This window comes from Barbus barbus (assembly GCF_936440315.1).
Source record: "Barbus barbus genome assembly, chromosome: 41".
Classification (NCBI taxonomy): domain Eukaryota; kingdom Metazoa; phylum Chordata; class Actinopteri; order Cypriniformes; family Cyprinidae; genus Barbus; species Barbus barbus.
Genome location: NC_136719.1, coordinates 6,097,688 through 6,116,877, shown reverse-complemented (window position 1 = coordinate 6,116,877; position 19,190 = coordinate 6,097,688). Strand labels below are relative to the sequence as shown.

At 38.5% G+C, this 19,190-nt stretch overlaps 1 protein-coding gene across 1 annotated transcript in view; it reads right to left on the bottom strand.

Annotated features, from left to right (window-relative positions):
* The window catches only part of LOC306860317 (neuron navigator 1-like), a gene marked incomplete at its 5' end in the record, with an annotated part of 140,624 nt that overhangs the window by 28,143 nt on the left and 93,291 nt on the right, over positions 1–19,190 (bottom strand). Inside the window, 4 exons of the mRNA XM_079401954.1 lie at positions 989–1,128; positions 1,246–1,287; positions 5,789–6,220; positions 7,319–8,090. Of these exons, the coding sequence (XP_079258080.1) occupies positions 989–1,128; positions 1,246–1,287; positions 5,789–6,220; positions 7,319–8,090 (1,386 nt within the window). The remainder of the gene's footprint in view (positions 1–988; positions 1,129–1,245; positions 1,288–5,788; positions 6,221–7,318; positions 8,091–19,190) is intronic.

Genomic DNA, 19,190 nt, shown 5'->3' with positions numbered 1-19,190 from the left:
TTAATATTTAAATTTATGAAAGTTAAAAGCATTCTAGATGTTGTTTAATGCTGTCTTATATATATATATATATATATATATATATATATATATATATATATATATATATATATATATATATATATATATATATATATATACACACAGTATATATATATAAATAAACCCTTCATAATTTTTTGTTATAAATAAAAAAAAACAGCCAGTAATTTGTTTCACTCAGAAATATATTTCAAATTATTAAAGTTAAATGCATTCTAAATGTTATTTAATTCTGTCTTTAAAATATTTTTTGTTAAGAGTGTAAAAATATGCGAGAAACTTTAAAATAAACCATATTTTTAACAGCGATCAAATTCCTAATGCATTTGTGTAATGTTAATTATATATTTAATTTTTATTTCTAAAATATTTTCTAAAATATAAATCTATTTATCTTCTAAAATATAAAGTATTTTATAAAAGACTGTTCATAAATTCATTAATACATAAATAATCATTAATTCTGTTCAACTCATATATTATAGAAATTATATATCATATATATATATTAAAAATATTCATAATTTATACATAAATAAAAGTATCCATTAATTCTACTTCTCTCATAATTATGAAATTTAACAGTGTTCTAAAAATTGTACGTATATATTTTACATTTCTACAAAAAACTTTTATTAATTAAATTTTAAAAAAGTAAATAAAAGTATTTTATATACAAATATTTTAATTAATAAATAGTCATTAATTATGTTTCGTATAGAAAAAATATATTTAAAATGATGGAAGTTGATTAACAAATGCTGTTTAATGCTGTCTTTAAAATACATGTTCTTTAGAAAATATTTGGTTAAAAATAAATTTGAAAATAAACCATATTTTTACAGCGATCAAACTCACTGAAATTAATAATCAATTATCCATCTTGAGAATGTTCCAGAAACGCTCAGTCATCAGAGTTGAGACTCTGAAGTGTTCAGTCACTTACTGATGCTTGTCAGTGGTGTTTTTCCTGTCAGTATGGGTGAAGGGAACTGCGGCGGGCTGTTGGTCTCAGTCAGGCTCACTATAGTGTGCGAGTGACGTCTCTCTTTGCTGTCCTCCTCAGCCTGCGAGGAAATGTGTTGGCTGATGGAACATGAGGGTGCACCGTTAGTTCATATTTATTACAACAGATCAAACTGTTTGCCCCATCAAGAGGAGCACCATCATGAAGCAGTGGAGGTGAAGTGAAATGATAAGTACCTTAGGCCTTTCTTTGGGAGAGTATTTCTGTCCCTTTGTGAGCTGAAAGAAAAAAGAGAGAGAGAATGAGAAACGAGAAAGTGAGAAATAGGACATTATTTAAATGACAGGACGCTTATGCATGGAAATGAAGAGATCAGACTCCAAAAATAGATCACAGTAATTTGTAAAGCAAAATGAGCAATTAGTAGTTCAGTCAGAGGGATTATTAGCAGAGATATAATCACAGTGTTAACATAATAGGCAATTGTTCTGCTTTGCTGGATGTGAACCGAGTGCAAATGTGCTGTAAGAAGATCAAGAAGCTAAATATTAAAGTGCAGTGTGTAAGCTAAGAATGACTTTAATTGATAATCACTGAGGGAAGGTGTGCAGTTACTTTTTCAAGAGATCTGACATTGGTAGAAAACAAAACAGATAAAAAAAAAACAGCATAGATTTATATTTAAAAGTGCAGTATGTAATATTGATAGCTAGCAGTTGAAATGGGTAATGTGTTCTAAATTCAAAACAGTTGAGTTGCTTCTCCTCAGACTCGACGCTCATATGGGTTGCCAGATTGAGGGCATGCAACATGAACAAACACAAATGACAATAATCTGCCTCTGGTCATAGAGCTTTTTAGATGGATGCAGAGGCTTTTTAGGTCAGGTAGAATCTGCAATCTCTGAACCAGTTTGTTTGCTGGCTTCCATGGCTGCAACACGCAGCGTTTTCCATCAACTGGCAACCTGGGGTACCTAAATCCAATTGGGTAAATTGACAGTGGGCGGAGTCACATTGACCAAAACAAAAGTGGGTTAAGTGGGTTTGCCAACTGACATTAACAGGAAAAGAAGAAGCTCAAATATGCATGTGACACACAAGAAACATTGAGGCCAGTTCCAGCTCTTCATACATCATTTATAGGGCGTTGCTATAGGTTGCGTCTTGATTTGGTCTTGACAGACTGGCATTCTGACAGCACAAGCTTCATGCTTTCTAACCTTATCTCCACTTTATGTTGCAATTGTTCTACTTATTGCACATATAAATTATAAGAAGTTTATATCAGTAGTCCCATATAATAGTCTGTTTACAATGTCTACCATTATAACATGTTTACATCTGCCAATGTCTGTATACAGTGTGTGCGTATATATATACATACATAGAGAGAGAGTGTGTATCTAATATATATATATATATATATATATATATATATATATATATATATATATATATATATATATATATATTTGTATACATATATGCATATACATATTTAGAGAAACAGCACTGTGAAGAATGACTTCTCTGGACACACAGGACAGCCCTGAGTGAGACTTTATAAAGGAATACATCATCAAACTCTTATGGACACTAGATTCTGTGCAACAGATATAGCCGAGCCTTCATTAAACTCCCCAGTGAAGAAACAATCAGAGCTGTGATGGAGGGAAATGAGCCGCTGAATTGAAACGTTATTAAAGTTGAATTAAACAAATGGGAGATTTCCTGACTCCTGACCCTCATTAGCCTTCAGCTCTGCGGCGGCCTGCACTGCGACCCAATATAAATAATGAGCAAGATTAAGGCCGTGAGCTTTTGTCCAGTTTTAATATGACTAGTGTTAACAAAATTTGGTGGTGGTTTTTATAAAGGAAGCCACATAAAAACAGAGAGGTCATGTGTGGCAGAGAGCTGCATCAACCTTGTGGTGAAAATAACCTCGGTATAACAGGAAGAGTGAGCTGATTTTAGATGTTTCCACTGGCACACCCAGCGATGAGCTGCTGCTTTAAACACACCACAGAATATGTTCGTTTTGGTCATTTATGTGGGAGGGCTGCTGTTTTAGGCCAGAGACAGGAAATGACCACAGTTACTGATGAATTCATAAAAGACATCATTTGGTTTGTTTCTAATTTTTGTTTCTAAATATAATATAATATAATGTTCATCCGTACACTATATATAATATGTATGGATGATTCTTAAAATAAAAAAATATCGGTAAATATGATCAAAGAAGGCTGTGAAAATTAATCTGCAAAAATCTAACCTTTCATTGGATAATAAGAATTTAAAATGGGGGGAAATATCATTATGTAATAAATGTTTTTCTCTAATACACATTGGCCACAATTAACGGCACCCTTTTATTCAATACTTTTTGAAACCTCCATTAGTCAGTTTAACAGCTCTACATTTTCTCCTATAATGCCTGATGAGGCTAGAGAACACCTGACAAGAGATCAGAGACCATTCCTTCATCCAGAATCACTCCAGACCCTTTAGATTCCCAGCTCCATGACGGTGCTTCTTCTCTTCAGTTCACCTCACTCATTTTCAGGGTTCAGGTCAGAGGACTGAAATGGCCAGCAGAAGCTTGGTTTTGTGCTCAGTGACCCATTTTTGTGTTGTTTTTGAGGTTTGTGTTTGGATTATTGTACGGTTGGAAGATCCAAACATGGCCCATTATGAATGATGCATTTATATAGCGCTTTATTGTGTATTGCTGTACACCCAAAGCACTTTACAATCATGTGGGGGGGGGTCTCTCCTCAACCACCACCACTTGGATGATGCGACGGCAGCCACAGTACAACGGCACCAGTGGGCTCACCACACACCGGCTACAGGTGGAGAGGAGAGAGAGATAAAGCCAGTCAATGGATGGGGATTATTAGGAGGCCATGATTGACAAGGGCCAGTGGAGGCAATTTGGCCAGGACACCGGGGTTACAGCCCTACTTTTTACGAGAAGTGCCATGGAATTTTTTTTAATGACCACAGAGTCAGGACCTTGGTTTAACGTGTCATCCGAAATACGGTGCTTTTTACAGTATAGTGTCCCTGTCACTATAATTGGGGCGTTAGGACCCACAAAGACCACATGGCGAGCACCCCCTGCTGGCCTCACTAACACCTCTTCCAACAGCAACCAAGTTTTCCAAGGAGGTCTCCCATCCAGGTACTGACGAGGCTCAATCTTGCTTAGCTTCAGTGGGCAACTAGTCTTGGGCTGCAGGGTGATATGGCTGTGACAATATTATAAGATTTCTAACAGAGTCAGTCACTTACTGATTTTTTATCTGTTGGTATTTGATAGAATCCATGATGCCATGTGTCTAAACAAGATGTCCAGGACCTCCAGCAGAAATATAGGCCCACAACATCAAAAATACAGCAGTATATTTCATTGTACACTTGGGGTACTTTTTATCCCTGTGTTCACCAAACCCATCCTGAGTGTTTGCTGCTAAAAATCTAATTTTTTAGTTTCATCTGACCATAGAAGCCAGTCCCATTTGAAGTTCCAGTCGTGTCTGATAACTGAATATGCTGGAGTTTGTTTTTGGATGAGCTAGAAGATTTTTCTTGAAACCCTCCCAAACAACATGTGGTGATGTAGGTGCTGTTTGACAATTTTTTTTTAAGGTTTTCTGACCCCGAGACTATTTTCTGCAATTTTTCAGCTGTGGTCCTTGGAGAGTCTTTAGCCACTCAAACTCTCCTCCTCACCGTGCATTAGGACGATATAGACACACGTCCTCTTCCAGGCAGTTTTGTATCATTTTCTGTTGATTGGAAATTCTTAATAATTGCCCTGATGGTGGAAATGGGAATTTTCACTGCTCTAGCTCTTTTCTTAAAGCCACTTCACTAATTTGTGAAGCTCAATTATCTTTTGCTGCACATCAGAAATATATTCTTTGGTTTTTCTCATTGTGATGGATGATTAAGGGAATTTGGGCTTTGTTTTCCCTTGTATTTATATTTCTGTGAAACAGGAAGCCATGGCTGGATAATTTCATGTTCATAATCACCCTGGAGTGCTCAAAATTGTGAATATGAATGGGAATATACTTCAGAGATATTTTACTCATAAGAATTTGAGGTAGGGGTGCCGATAATCGTGTCCAATGTTTATTTGAGAAAAAAACATTTATTTTTTTAATGATATTTCCCCCATTTTAAATTCTTATTATCCAATGAAAGGTTAAAGTTTTGTGAATTTTTTAAATAAAAGATCAATAGGATTAACAATGCAGATTAATTTTCACAGCCTTCTTTGATCATATTTACCAAGGGTGCTGATATTTTTGGCCATGACTGTATATAAAATGTATCATATGAGAGCTAATTATTGTTGAATTTAAAATATAATAAAACAATGACATAATAATAGTTGTCATCTTGTTACTTTCTAATGTTTTATTAAATAAATATAACTTATGATTAGATAACTTACGATATAACACATGATTAGAAACAAGCCATATGAAGGCTATTATGAATATAACAATGTAAAAACAATATTATATTATAATTATATTATATAATATTATATTACATTACGTTTTTGTGGGTTTTACTCCATGTTAATTATCATGCAAGAGGGGGAGATCTGCGTTTTGATTTTGAAAAACTATAATTACAACACTGAGTGGAACATGTTTAGTCCATTTTCCTTCAAATCTGAAATGTGTAAGCAAATTTTTACAGTGTTTAGGAGTAGACTAGCATAGCTCAAGTGAGCACAGACAGGAGGCCTCACCTGTCTGTCGTGAGCGTGAGCGAGACCCTGCTTCCTGTTGACCAGCCACCATCCGTCCCTCTGTCCTCATGTCTGGGCCTGGGCTCCGTTATGCCGCCCCCTGCAGGAGACACACTCATCTGCAGCGACAAGGACTCCATGCTACGGTGCAGCCCAGAGAGGCGGGGGTAGAGCGAGGGAGATCCGCCAGCGCTGCCCCCTCGGCCCACGGTAGCGCTGGAGAAGCACTCAGAGGAGTTGACGTTGAGGATTGGAGCCGGGCTGGGCGTCAGACAGCTTGTGCTGCTAATTCCTGATAGTTCTTTTAATTTGGAGAAGGGCGGCACTTTGGGAGGAAGCTGGTCCTCCACGTTAACTATCCCACAGTCCAGGCTGTTGGAGTTGACCTTGGCCAGGTGAGCAGGTTTGGGCAGAGATCTGGCACTGGATGGCCTGTGAATGCCATGATACACGGGTGAGTTCAAAACTAGACGAACAAATAACTCACACAATAAAAATGTCAATGACAAAGATAAACATGAAAAATATGAAGATATATGGCTGATTTTTAAAAGAATAAATAAATAAAATAATTTTAAAAAATTAAGTACAGATTATAGCACCTTTCAATTTTTGATTGTAATTAAAGAGAGGTATTTTAATAATTTTTAAGAGTGCTTAAAGCTAATTTTTTTTCATTCCCAAGTTTTAAAAATCAAGAAAATCAGGATTTTTTAAAACACGTCACTACAATTATCACATCAAAAACATTAAAGAACAACTTAGTTTTTTTTTTTCAATAACATGCTTGTTATATAATTTGTTATATGGTTACATTATATTGGTTATATCAATAATATATATGGTTATCATGGAAAATGTGAAATGGGTGCACATCTCTACCACAGCAACATATTTACAGTTTAAATAATTAATGAATTATACCTTAAGTATGACATAAAATATTATGATATTAAAATTATTATTTCCAGTACTCTTTCAGTATTTAAATATTCTCCGTTTTTATTTAAATTTCAGTTCAGGTTTTATTATTTTATTTGTTTTTGTCATGTTTTTAACTTATGTCTAATAAGGGTTTTTATTTTTGTTTTTTTAGTTTTCAGGTTCAGTAATTTTATTCAAGTAATAATTAAAGAAATCCATAGTTCAATAAATTTTAGTAACATTTTGAACATTTCTCATTCAAGTGTTTTAGGTTTTCATTTAATTTTTATATTTCATTTTTATTTCAATTACTGAACACAGGTTGATGGGGGGGGGGGCATTTTGAAAATGTCACACAGTTTCAAAAATCCACATATTATGCTAAAATTTAAATAAAAACCCATAAGAACCTTATTACAGGATACTGAATAAGTGTTTTAGTATAGATGAAACTGAAGAAGTGTCACTTTGCTACATTTCTAGTTAATTTCAAAGCATTTTTCTGTCCTTTTTGAAAGAACAACACTGTGTGAATGCGAAAAACCACAGCCAATCAGAGCAGATGAGAGGTTTAATAAATAGCTATGTGGAGGAGGTTCATCTCACCTCTGAGAGTTGGGAGAGGGCAGCTCTGAATATTTGCCCAGGCTGGATGGCTGCCGAAGCCCCAGTAGTTTGGAAGGAGGCTCCAGCGCGCTCTGTGTTGTTAATGTGCCATTCTTTAGCGGGCCGCCTCCGCCGCACTCAGAATCAGACGCCACCGCCTTGGCTTTGGCCTTCTCCTTCTCCCGGTCTGTCTGGTTGACTGGAGTGCACCCTCCAGTACTGGCCCGATGGGAGCTCTTCACACTGCCTGGTTCCTTCAGTCTAGACGGGGCGGGGACTGTTTTTAGGCCCTGCAGACCAGCGTCCATGTTGCTGCTGACGGGACGAGCACCCGGCCGCCCTCCCGTCAGACTCAAAGTGCTGGACTTGGCGGGTCTCGGGAGACTACGGTACTGGATGTTGTTGCGTGCGTTCGGAGCCATGAAACCTTGATCACAGTTCGACACGTCAAGACTGGTCTTGCGTCCTCCACCTACCCCACCGGTAGAGGGTTTCACTGGGATACCAGAGGTTTTAGGAGTTTTGTTGACAATCACAGAGTTTTCAGAGATGGTGTTTCCACTAGTTGTTAGCACAGTGGCTGTGCCGGTAGTTGGAATGGTTTTCTTGTAACCGAAGGAATTAACCGTACCGGCGGAGGGACGGACGAGACCGGAGGGAGGCTTTCTGTGCTCGCCACGATCTTTCCCTGCATCTGAACTGGAGCGCTGTAAGCCTGATGATTTCACTGCCATTTTGGCTTTATCCATGATTCGCTGATCGTTCTTTGGAACTGCAGGCAGAAAAATAAATACAATCAGACATGAGTAACCAGTGGTGGACAGTAAATGATTATTATTTTACTTTTTCTTGAGTACTTTTTACTCCACTACATTTCTTAAAAATATGTAGTTTTGAACTGGAGAAATCGTCACTTGCTCCGAGATGCGATAACGGTGTTCGATTAATGAGTGAGCTGATTCTTTTCAATGAGCCTGTTAAATCAGTTCACAAACTGCACTGAACAATTTATTTGCGATTCAGATGAGTGATTCATCTCTTCTCAAGTCAACAACTTACTAATTAACTAACTAATGCAGAATTTTAGGATTTATTATTGTGAATGAAAATCATATCTATGTCACGACTATCAGTTGTTTGTGAACTAAATCTGCTGTAAAAGGGTGAGCTGTTTAAACCCTCTATATGAAATGCTTGAATGTGGACATGTTCACATTTGTACATCACCTCAACAGGGAAGGTTTTAGGTAAAACCGAAAAATAACAAAAAAACGCAAATTAATGCCATGCATCATCCCTGCTGACAAAACAGTTTCAAATGAGTTTCAAATTAGTATGTTTGCACAGCGTTCTTCTTAAAATTAGATACATTTTGCCCTATGTGACATTGGCTTATTAATATATTGTTTGTCAATACATTTTGTTTTTCCTCCTAAATGTTTCATTTTCACTTGTGTACACATGAAGTGTCAGTAACCTAAATGTATATTTAATTGTTTTTATTTTAGTTTTATTTTAGTTATATATATTTTATTTTGATAATGTATGACAAGCCCCCCTGGTCTAGGTATTTTGAGTAGTAGGATTATATAAAATATATAATATAAAATGATTTAATCTAAAAAGTATATAAATTCAAATTTCAAAAATAAACATTCATCGATCAGTACTCTTTACATTTAATACTTAAGTTCAATAAAAAATCTAATACTTTTATACTTTTACTTGAGTAAAATTTAAAAAAGAGTACTTAATACTTTTACTGAAGTAACAATTTATTAGGGCACCTGTATATACTTTTACTCAATAAATAGATTTTTCTTTTACTCAAGAAATTGATTTTTCTTTTACTCAAGAAATTGATTTCTTTTACTCAAGAAATAGATTTTTCACAGTTTCTGTGAGGATATGTGCATTCCTACCAGGATTCATTTAACCTACAACAATGACAAACCATGGTTCACTGCAAAACTCAGACAGGTCCGTCAGGCCAAAGAAGATGCTTACAGAAAAGGGGATAAAGTCTTGTATAAACAGGCCAAATACACACTGGAAAAGGAGATCAGAGTGGCAAAGAGGAATTATTCTGGCATGCTAAGGAACAAACTCTCCCAGTGATTCTGCTTCAGTGTGGAAAGGTATGAAAGATATCGCCAGTTACAAGACACGATCCCCCCCAGCACTTTGGAGAATCAACAATTGGTAGACGACCTGAATGAGTTCTACTGCAGGTTTGAAAAACCACCCCACACCCGCCCTAAACACCTCTCCACACAACCATTCACACCTCCAGCAACCCCCCTCTCCCCCACACCTACAATTCAGATCAGTGAAGATGACGTGTGCCAGGTCTTTAGAAAGAACAAAAGAAGGAAAGCATCAGGCCCAGACGGTGTGTCACCAGCTTGCCTAAAAATCTGTGCTGACCAGCTGGCCCCCATCTTCACACAGATCTTCAACAGATCACTGGAGCTGTGCGAAGTCCCCTCATGCTTCAAACGCTCCACCATCATCCCCGTCCCAAAGAAACCCAAAATTACTGGACTTAATGACTACAGACCTGTGGCTCTAACATATGTGGCCATGAAATCATTTGAAAGACTGGTTTTGGCTTATCTGAAGGACATCACTGGACCCTTACTGGAGCCCCTGCAGTTTGCCTACAGAGCAAACAGGTCTGTGGATGATGCGGTCAACATGGGACTGCACTTCATCCTGCAATATCTGGACAGACCAGGGACTTATGTGAGGATCCTGTTTGTGAACTTCAGCTCGGCCTTTAACACTATCATTCCAAACCTCCTCCTGCCCAAACTACCTCAGCTCTCTGTCCCCACCTCTGTCTGTCAGTGGATCACCAGCTTCCTGACAGACAGACAGCAGTTAGTAAAGCTTGGTAAATCCACATCCAGCACTCGAACCATCAGCACTGGAGCTCCTCAGGGCTGCTTTCTCTCCCCACTGCTCTTCTCCCTCTACAACAACGACTGCACATCTAAAGACCCCTCTGTCAAGCTCCTGAAGTTTGCAGACGACACCACACTGATCGGCCTCATCCAGGATGGTGACGAGTCTGCTTACAGACAGGAGGTTAAGGAGCTGGCTGTATGGTGCAGTCTTAACAACCTGGAGCTGTACACGCTTAAAACTGTGGAGATGATCGTGGACTTCAGGAGAAACCCCCAGGCACTCCCCCCACTCACCATCATGAACAGCACTGTGACTGCAGTGGAGTCATTCAGATTCCTGGGCACCACCATCTCTCAGGACCTGAAGTGGGAAAATCACATTGACTCTATTGTGAAAAAGGCCCAGCAGAGGTTGTACTTCCTTCGCCAGCTGAGGAAGTTCAACCTGCCACAGGAGCTGCTCAAACAGTTCTACTCCGCCATCACTGAATCCGTCCTCTGCACTTCAATAACTGTCTGGTTCAGCTCAGCTACCAAATCTGACCTCAGAAGACTACAGAGGGTAGTCCGGACTGCTGAGTGAATCATTGGTTCAACCTTCCCCACGCTCCAAGAACTGTACTTATCCAGAGTGAGCAAAAGGGCTGGTAAAATCACTCTGGACCCCTCACATCCAGCACACTCCCTCTTTGAACTGTTACCGTCTGGTCGACGCTACAGAGCTCTGAGAACCAGAATGACCAGACACAGGAACGGTTTCTTCCCTCAGGCAATCCATCTCATGAACACTTGACAATAAAACACGGAACACACAACTCTATTATTTATTCACCACACTTGCTTACTTTTTTATTTATCTAATTTTTTTTTTTCATTTCAAATGTGCACATATCAGACCTGTACACACATAATTGTCTATATTATATATTGTGTTTTTGCTGTTTTTGTACATTGCCTATTTGTATATTTGTATTATTCTTTATTATCTGTGTCCTGTCCTGTTGCTGATTCTCTATTGAACTGTGGAGCTTCTGTCACTAAAACAAATTCCTCGTATGTGTAAACATACTTGGCCAATAAAGCTCATTCTGATTCTGATTTGTGTCAAACACTGTGTTAAACTATAATCAAGAAGAATTATTACAAACATCAGGCTAAGATAGAAAAGCTCTTGGGTCTTAAAAGTTGTTTGTCACATTCCTGAACATACACAGTTTCAAATGTGATCCCATTAAAAACACATAAAATCACACTGCAAATTAGAGGAGGTGCAAGAAGAAAAACAAACATTCATTACACAAAATCAGTGATATAGACATGAATAATGCCACAACCACATGTCTAATTGAGGAGAGATTATATATTACTCTTCTAAGTGATCTGATTTACAGTAAAACACCTTAGTAACCACAAAGCAACCACTGATCAGCCACCAAAACATCATAACACCGTCTCAATGAGTTTTGCACTATTCATATTTTCTTCAGATAATTAATTTAGTTCACTAAATAAATTGTTCTCTGAGAAGATTGTGCAAGCTTTCTTAGGAAAGACAGATTAATGCAACCTCTAACCACACCCAGCTTTAAGTAAGCTTTTGCACTTCATTTAACACCACAATGTATATGCAACACACACACACACACACACACACCAACAGATGCACAAGTCCTTTTCATTAGAATATTGCAGTATATGGACACAATCCATCATGAGGTAAATGACTTTCCTGCTTATACTGCTGACTTCAATTCACTCAGCTGTAACATAACAGCCTGCTTGAATATTTAAGACGTGAACTTAAACCGAGGACCCTTGAAGTCACAGAGCTATTTAAGCAATAAAGGGAGTGGGTACAGCACAACTGTTACAATACTGACAACATGGAATGGGTGAACTTGCAAAGCCCACCCTGACGGCCATCTGGATCCTCTCAGAGATATTTATAAATATGCAGCAAAAATGAGGCCAAAGCATTAGCGCAATCGTGAGTCGATCTCCGGGCGAATGGGAAAACACAAATACAGAAGAGATTGTTCGCAAACTTGAAAATTGACTTTACTATAACAATGTCACCCACGGTATGAGAAAACACATTGCTGGAGTAACTTAAGCATTTAAACGGCTCAATTAGCATAACAAATAAAAATAGCGTAATTGCAAAACACGCCGTGTATTTCGCCTGGCACGAGGCGCTGTAATTCACACCGCTGCCACCCAGGACGATGGCCAACACAAGTATATACAGCTGACATCAGCCTGAGATGGAAATTGGATGTGAAAAGAAATATGTTGAGCTGGAATAATGTAGGCCATTAGCAGACGATGACTGGATTAAATGCTAACATGATCGTATCAAAGGATACAAGGGGGGAAAGACACATTTTTTACACATTTGTTTAGACTGGAGGGAAACAGTAAAAGTGAGTCAGAAACAGAAAAAGAGAGAGAGTCATTGGAAACTGGAAAAATTGGACAGGGAGGAAAAAGTTGCTAACGGAAAGAGTAGCTATCAAACTGACATAGATGCAGCTGTGAGAAGAGGAGTGGAGATAGATGGCATTTGTCTCCCTGATACTACATGACTATAACGGCAGGCTTGTACAACAAAATATATCCTTTGCGTTAAACATGGTCTTATTGTACAAGACTGTGCCTTTGAATAACAACATGTCAGTGTGACATAATAAAGATCCATTTCTCTGACACCAAGGATTTGACTGTTATTAGCCATGCTTGCTAATGCAGATGCCAAAAGCATGCAATCTCTCATGTTCATGTGGTTTTTTGTGTAGAGGGAACAAGTTATGTTTTGACTCTTTAGTGTTGCCAGATCTTGCTAGAAAAAAAATGTTCTTCAACTGTGACACAAAAGTCTTGTATTTTAAGGTGGAAAAATCTGAGTAAAAACATACTAAAGTGTTTTATATTCGAGAAGATTCGCTCAGATTCATTCACTCATTCGTTCAGTTACCCTTTTCTCTAGTCTTGCATAGCCAGACCTCAGTCATTGCACACTGAGTCCGAAATTTTCGCAACGCGTTTTTCTTTTTTTTTTTCGTATTCCCCATCCTTTCCTATCAAAATGCATGCTACAGATGCGAAAACGCAGAAAATTTAACCTGATCCAAATTTTTTTTGACGGACGAAAGTTTCGGAGGCAGTGTGCAAACGTGATTGACACAAAGTGAGGTCGTATTTTTTTTTTTAATGTGCGAAAATTTCGGACTCAGTGTGCAGTAACCTTAAGGACAGATGGTCTAGGAACCGAGGCCATATGACTGACAGGTAAAGCAACCAATCATGTTTTGTGCCGTGCCATGTTTAGGGGCATGGAAATGTCACCACAATAACAGATCAGTAGGTAAAACTTCGGGACGTATTCTAATAAAGAGTCTATGTCTAACTAGTCTAACTATACAGTTGTCTTCTTCTATGAGGGGCTTTGGCATCACAGCATCTTTGTTTCCAGGTAGAACGTTAAAGAACGCAACACACACATCTCCCGGAAATACTGTAGAATTCAACCAATCGGATGACGACTTTGAATCTCTCAAAGTGTTTCTAATTTTGTGTGGCATATGCATCCGCCATCCGGTCCATGGGCGTGACGTCTAAAGTTGAGACTACCTTTTCTCAAGTAAGATAAGCAGATTTGTAGGTGGCAATGATTATCTTTTGAGTTTTATGAGTGAGTCACTCAAATGATTCTTAAAAAAAGGTTCAGTAACATCCTTTTGTCTTAATTGTATCATCATTCATTTTTATACAATCACTATTATCCCATATCCTTTATCACCTTGTAAACCAGACTGACTCACATGACGAACTCAAGGAATTACATGTCCCTTCTCATTCAGTCAATCAGAATAAAGAATGAACAAGTTCACGAACAATATTAAAAACAGGTAACCTTCAAGATGCTATTTACAGTTGCATGCTTCACAAGTGACTTCTGTAAATGATTCAGCACATTAAAGTGATTCATTCTTAAACACTGATTTGTTCTTACATACAGGGCCATTTTACCACAGCCCAGAAAATCCATGAGATCAGCTTGCTCTGCAGCTATGGGATTGATCAGTCAGAGAGAATTATCATCACTCTGGCTGAGGAATGAGATCCCATGAATAAGATTGATCGGTTCACTTCTCCCCCAGTTTATGAGAGGCTGTATTTCATACACATCTTGCATGACAGGGATTGAGGTTTCCACTTCTCTAACTATATTTTCAAATATGGAATATTTGAGATCCAATTCCAGTGGATGATAAATCATAAAGACAACACTGAGTAAAACCTGGAACTAATTCTCTCTGTTACAATATGAGGGTATAATCATGTTTTTCCAGTGCCATGTTGTGCGTTCAGTCTGTCCAATCAAAGTGTCTGTCCACAGGGAGAGGCAGATACCGCTGACACAGACGTTTGGCTTGCCGGTCGGTAACATCTACACACTCGCTAAAAGACTAATGACTGCTTCTGTGCTCCACTGTCTCTGGGACAAACCACTCCACTCAAGCATTCAGCCAGTTTTCACAGTTCTGCCTGCATCTGGTTTGGCTGACAATGACTTAGGGACCTGCATGTGCATTATTTTTTTCTGTAGATTTGAGAACTGGCTCTAATGAAAGCTAATTTCTGCCACAGAATTAAAAAATAAAGGTAAATGCAACAGTTTATCTCACAATTCTGACTTTTTTCTTGCAATTCTGAGAAGAAAATTTCGAAATATAAGATAAAAAATAGTAATCGTGCGAAAAAAAGTCAGATTTGTGTTAGAATTTGTGTTTTTTGAGAATTGTGAGATGTAAACTCGGAATTGTGAAAAAGTCAGAATTCTGAGTTTAGACCTTGCAATTCTGACTTCCAAACAAATTCCAAAAATGTGAGATGAAAAGTTGCAATTATCTTTTTTTTTATTCCATGAGAGATACAAGCTTCCGTAGGTTTTTATTCAAAAGTTTTACATAAGATGAGTTTAACGAAATGTGATAAACGGAAGTACTTATAAGCTGTTCAACCAAAAATTTTTAATTATGTCATTAATTACTCACCCTCATGTCGTGCCAAACCCGTAAGACCTTTGTTCATCTTCGGAACACAAATTAAGATATTTTTGATGAAATCCGAAAGCTTTCTGACCCTGCATAGACAGCGACACAACTGACACGTTCAAGGCCCAGAAACGTACTAAGGACATCGTTAAAATAGTCCATGTGACACCAGTAGTTCAACCTTAATGTTATGAAGCTACAAGAATACTTTTTGTGTGCAAAGAAAATAAAAATAATGACTTTATTCAACAATTTCTTCTCTTCCGTGTCAGTTTTCAACGCTTGTTCACAAGTGTACCACAACACATGCATACAAAAGTATTTTTCTTTCTGCACAAAAAGTATTCTCTTTAGCTTCATAAAAAATGGTTGAACCACTGATGTTACATGGACTACTTACATGGACTACTTTATCGATGTCCTTACTACCTTTCTGAGCCCAGTTGCATCGCTGTCTATGGAGGGTCAGAAAGCTCTCGGATTTCAAACAAAAATATCTTAATTTATGTTCCGAATATGAATGAAGTTCTTGCGGGTTTGGAACAACATGAGTAATTAAAGGAAGAATTGTCAGTGTTGGGTGATTTATCCATTTAATAAATCAATCAAGACTCACGAATCAGTCTCAAACTCATAATGTGTATAAGTTTGAATTTACCTGCATTGGACAGATACACTCTTGCCTTCAGAAAATTTAAGATCAAAATGTATCTTTGCATCACAGCAATAAACTACATTTTAAAATATATTGAAATAGAAAAGTTGTTTTAAATGCCAATAATATTTCACAATATTACATATTTTACTTTATTTTTGATCAAATAATTGCAGCCTTGGTGAGCATAAGAGATTTTATATCAAAAACACTGAAAAACTACCCTATATATTTGCATACATAGGACCCCATCTTATGAACATAAGCAACAAGAACAAACCTATGTTACACATTTGATCATTTGAACATTGTAATTCACAAATAGCTATTTTACATTAAAATGTTTCTCAAAGACAGGACAAGCTACTTTTGCTTTCAAGAAATTCCTATTCTTTGGTTCTCCTAAAAAACTGATTTCTTGTGGTAGCTGACATGACAGCTTCACTGAAGCTGTAATTTGGACAGAAAAAATCTAAAGTGTGTTTTCGGAATAAGGCGGATCGGTTTGCGCAGCTCACTGGGTGCAATTGCTTAAATTTCATCAATCTGTCAATTATCCTCTTCTGCGTGTTTGAAAGCTCGACCGCATTGGCCACCGCATCAATGGCAGACATATGCACAAGTGTTGACGTTCTACAGTCATAAAGTGAGAAGACGACTGGGTCTAAACACATCAGATGGGGTGATGCATTGACAGGATGAGGAATAGTGGGTGGTGTTGGGTGATTTAAGGTTTTTAAGAGCTATCATCATACCCAACCCCCGCCGCCGCCCGGTGGAGGACAACAGCTGGCGAGATCTGATGCCAATCCTCCACTCCAGCACTGAGTCGAACAGGGCGTCTTTCACTAGCAGCTATTCTACCCATGCCAGCGGCAGAATCAGGCTTTGTTGGAGCTCTGCATTGGATGTAATGACCCAGCACTAACTGCCATCAGCTGAGTTTGCTATTGAGACAGAGGACTGCATTCAAAGATGAAGCCGATTAGAAGAGTGGCTTTGTTTCTAGATGAGGTCAAAGCCATTGATACTGGACTCTGTAATCCCTTCACGGTTTGTTGACCCAAAGTTCACCTAATACTCTCAGACGATAACATTAAAACCCAATAGAAAAGAAGAATCACCAAAGAGATCTTTTTAATGCCTTAATTGTTTTGTCTAGACCACAATGAGGTTACATGGAGAGCAATTTGAGACTTTTGCTTAAGCCTCATGCTTAGATTTTTCTCCAAAGAAAAAGACCTACAGTTTCATAAGAAATATCAGCAATGACACAGATATATAGCTATAAATCAAATCACACAGATATATAGCTATAAATCAAAAATCTAAATTGAAAGATCAATTTTGTCTTTACTGTTCCAATACTTACGGAGGGCACTGTATGTATTTCTCATCTCAATGGCAAAAAAGTCCTAGTTTACCTAAAATTATGTACATTTAAAAAAAAGAATAATGGCACTGATGATGGCAGCTATTGTGCGTTGCTCTCCAGTGTTTGTACTGTTTTTGTTTGTTTTTCCTGTTTTTTGTTTTTCAAATACGATCAGTTTTACCAGGGATGACCTGCTGAACATTCGGCAGAACACACCACAAAATCTTTTACCGGATTTAGATTTTTTTGACGTTTTGCTGGACATTGTAGTTGGCGGAGCCGTAGCTCTGGTCAAACGCTACAGGAGGCGCAGGTGGGGGAAGAGAGCGGGAGCGCTCGTGAAGCTTCGTCAGCGCGGATTTCGAACGGTGTTGCCTAGCAGCCTTCTGGCGAATCTCCGCTCTCTACCCAACAAAACGGACAAACTCCTTCTGCTCTCCCGGACAAACAAGGACTTTTCTAACTCTGCTGCCCTGTGTTTCATGGAAACCTGGCTGAATGGCGACATATCGGACAGCACGATTCATCTGTCTAATTACCAGCTGATCAGAGCAGATCGGGACGCGGAATCAACGGGGAAATCGCGCAGCGGCGGCTTTTACATCACTGAGAGGTGGTGTACAGATGTAACTGTGTTAAAGAAGATGTGCTGCTCAGATCTAGAAACGCTCTTCATTAACTGCAAGCCGTTCTATTCGCCGCGGGAGTTCTGCTCGTTCATTCTCGTGAGTGTCTACATTCCACCGCAAGCGCACGTGAGCACAGCTTTACAGAAACTCACTGATCTGATCACAGAGAATGAACAACAACACCCGGACTCTGTTTTAATCATTCTCGGGGACTTTAATAAAGCAAATCTCTCCAGCAAACTGCCAAAATACAGACAGCACATCACATGTCCCACCAGAGACAGTAATATATTGGATCACTGTTACACAACGATAAAGGACGCATATCACTCGGTTCCACGAGCAGCTTTAGGACTCTCTGATCACTGTTTGGTTCATCTTATTCCGTCCTACAGGCAGAAACTTAAGTCTGCAAAGCCTGTATTAAGATCTGTTAAAAGATGGACTAACGAAACAGAGCAGGATCTACAAGCCTGTTTCGACCTCACTGATTGGACTGTTTTTGAAGCCGCTGCCATCAATCTGGACGAGCTCATAGAGACTGTAACATCATATATCAGTTTCTGTGAGGATATGTGCATTCCTAACAGGACTCATCTAATCTACAACAATGACAAACCATGGTTCACTGCAAAACTCAGACAGCTCCGTCAGGCCAAATATGCTTACAGAAAAGGGGATAAAGTCTTGTACAAACAGGCCAAATACACACTGGAAAAGGAGATCAGAGTGGGAATTATTTTGACAAGCTCAGGAAAAAATTATCTTCCAGTGATCCTGCTTCAGTGTGGATAGGAATGAAGGATATCACCAGTTACAAGACACCATCCCCCAGTACTGTGGAGAATCAACACCTGGCAGACGACTTGAACAAGTTATTTTGTCGTTTTGAAAGATCACCCCACACCCGCCCTGAACACCTCTCCACACAACCATTCACACCTCCAGCAACCCCTCTCTCCCCCACACCTACGATTCAAATCAGCGAAGAAGATGTGTGCCAGGTCTTCAGGAAAAACAAAAGAAGGAAAGCACCAGGCCCAGAAGGTGTGTCACCAGCCTGTCTAAAACCCTGTGCTGATCAGCTGGCCCCCATCTTCACACAGATCTTCAACAGATCACGGAAGCTGTGTGAAGTCCCCTCATGCTTCAAACACTCCACCATCATCCCCGTCCCAAAGAAACCCAAAATTACTGGATTTAATGACTACAGACCTGTGGCCCTAACGTCTGTAACCATGAAATAA